Below are 2,413 nucleotides of genomic sequence, written 5' to 3' on the forward strand. Positions count from 1 at the left end.
TGTTCAACATAGAAGCTTCAGATTTCTTTTGTTGTTTAGCTCTGATGAAGCTCTATCCATCAGGTCCACTAGTCAGTGCCCCCACCTCTCCGGACCCCCAATTTACCTGAAAAAGGGGTATCTGGACAAACAAAAATGGTTATAACTCAGAAATTCTTCATCATAGGAGCTTCAAATGTCTTTTGTTGTTTAGCTCTGATGAAGCTCTATCCATCAGGTCCACCAATCAGTGCCCCCACACCACCATAAAGTGGACCACCAATTTATCTGAAAAAGTGGTATCTGGACATACAAAAATGGTTATTGCTCAAAAACTATTAAGCATAAGAGCTTCAAATTTTCTTTGGTTGTTTAGCTCTGATGAGGGGYTATCCATCAGGTCAACCAATGCCCCMCCCMAAAAAAGACCCCCTCCCATGCCACTACGATTTTGGGATGCACCTATAGCATGACATTTATTAGAAATAAAGACTTCTGAGTTCTGGTGCATTTCTGCGTGCGGGGGTCATTATGTTACCGCTATGCGGTRTCTAGTTTTGTATATGAATTTATATCAATAGGTAGTGAGATTTAGAAAACTGCACCAACAAGAATCTAGTCTTGGGCGCCAATTTGKCTACGGTCCGCCCTGCCGGGGGCTAAGCACCCCAAGAGGACRGATTGTAGAATTGCCCCTGGTTGTCAAGCCAGTCAATTCTCTAAGTGCATTCATTAATTTATTTCCTTTATTTATACAGGTTAGTCTCGTTCAAACACAATTGTCTCATTTGAAAGAGAGACCTTTTATACAAAAAATAAAATCAATACAATAAATAAAATACACTAACATAAAAGTTAGCAGCCCCACAAGGCACATGCTATCTTATCAGAAAATAAGTCAGTCTTGTATGAGCGTTACCYTGATGGCCAGTGTGATGTCAGCATAGGCACAAAAGCCCCCTCCCTTGTCACTGGAGCAGTGGTGGAAGCCCCCTCCTGCACAAACAGACACCATGTGGGTTCAGTTTCAGAGCCATCAGGCAACCATAACACTTAAAGCTGCTTTAATCAGAGATTTAAAACAAGTAATTTATTCCCCACGATTTTATCATTCATGACTTTTTTTAAATTCCCAGCAACATTAAACACACAAACATCTTAATGATTCTGTTCAGTTAAAATACATTAAAAACAGTAAAAAGAAAATGATTATGTGAACAAATATTAATTTTCTTTATTGCAAGAAGCCCTKTTATGTTCATGTTTATTAAATACAAGTAGGAACAGACTAATAATGAAGACCAGTAAGCCAGTAGGATAAAACTAATCATCTTTTTTTATCTGCTTTCCAAAACCTCTATCTTCTCATTACCTCCTATTAAAACACATACTGTATATACCAGAGTAAATGCATAAAATTAGCCTTGATTTCTTTGTTAAAATTGTGTTAATTGATGAAAAACAATCTTATCACCTATTCTTTAGCAGAAATTGTGTAACAGTAAATACAAAGTAAAAAACATTTTTGTTCAGTGTTATGACAAAAATGTTATGCTATGACACGGGTCCAAGTCCTTCCAAAGCAGGCCACCTGGCAAACCTCAGACTTTATTTTATTGTTCAAAAGTTTATTTCAAACATACACAGAAATAAACAAAAAGAATAACAAGAAAACAGAAATAAACATATTTCAAACAAAAATGTTTTAAAAGGAGTAGGATGAAGCAAATGCTTTAGTCTTACTCCTTTTATTCTAAATATGTTCAGTTCAGTATGATCTTTCTTTTTAAAGGAATGCCGTACTACATTCTGTGTTATCTACAACTGGTTTACGCTTTACACTCAGCCTCAAACATTTCCACTTTTCTATAGCCTGACAAAATATTGTTTTAATAATTTTCTTAAAAAGGGCCAACAGATGTGCTTCCTTTGATTTTATCATCTAAAACAGAGTTGGGCAACTTAAATGATGGAAGATACGGCAAATTTTTGTTGACACTACCAGAGGACCATTTAACACAGCAGACGTGGTGGCAGCCCTATACCAGCAGGCTTGGACAGTTTCTGGGGGAGATGTGATATGGAGCTAAATTGGGGTCATAAGTTTTGTTCAAAATAAAAAAGAAATTAAACTGAAAAAAGGAGATGTGAAAATGAAAAATAAAATTTGAAAATGAAAAACAATGCATTGCAATCTGGAAAAGTTTCAAACATCTTGTCTTTTCAGTTTCAAACTTTAATCAGTTGTTCTCTGGTGCAATTAACATTTCCTGAAACTATTGTGTGTTTTTGTTTCTGTTTGACGATGGAAGAGGGGAATATACAGCGAGTAAAATAAGCATTGAACACGTCACCATTTTTCTCAGTAAATATATTACTAGAGGTGCTAATGACATGAAATTTTCACCAGATGTCGGTAACAACCCAAGTGATC

General features: G+C 36.0%; 1 protein-coding gene across 1 annotated transcript in view; it reads right to left on the bottom strand.

The window, feature by feature from the left end:
- Nucleotides 1–2,413, bottom strand: part of hdac11 (histone deacetylase 11) — a gene marked incomplete in the record, with an annotated part of 46,352 nt that overhangs the window by 18,517 nt on the left and 25,422 nt on the right. Inside the window, 1 exon segment of the mRNA XM_014026316.1 lies at nucleotides 901–975. Within this exon segment, the coding sequence (XP_013881770.1) occupies nucleotides 901–975 (75 nt within the window).

Source organism: Austrofundulus limnaeus, unplaced genomic scaffold (genome assembly GCF_001266775.1).
Source record: "Austrofundulus limnaeus strain Quisiro unplaced genomic scaffold, Austrofundulus_limnaeus-1.0 Scaffold542, whole genome shotgun sequence".
Lineage (NCBI taxonomy): Eukaryota > Metazoa > Chordata > Actinopteri > Cyprinodontiformes > Rivulidae > Austrofundulus > Austrofundulus limnaeus.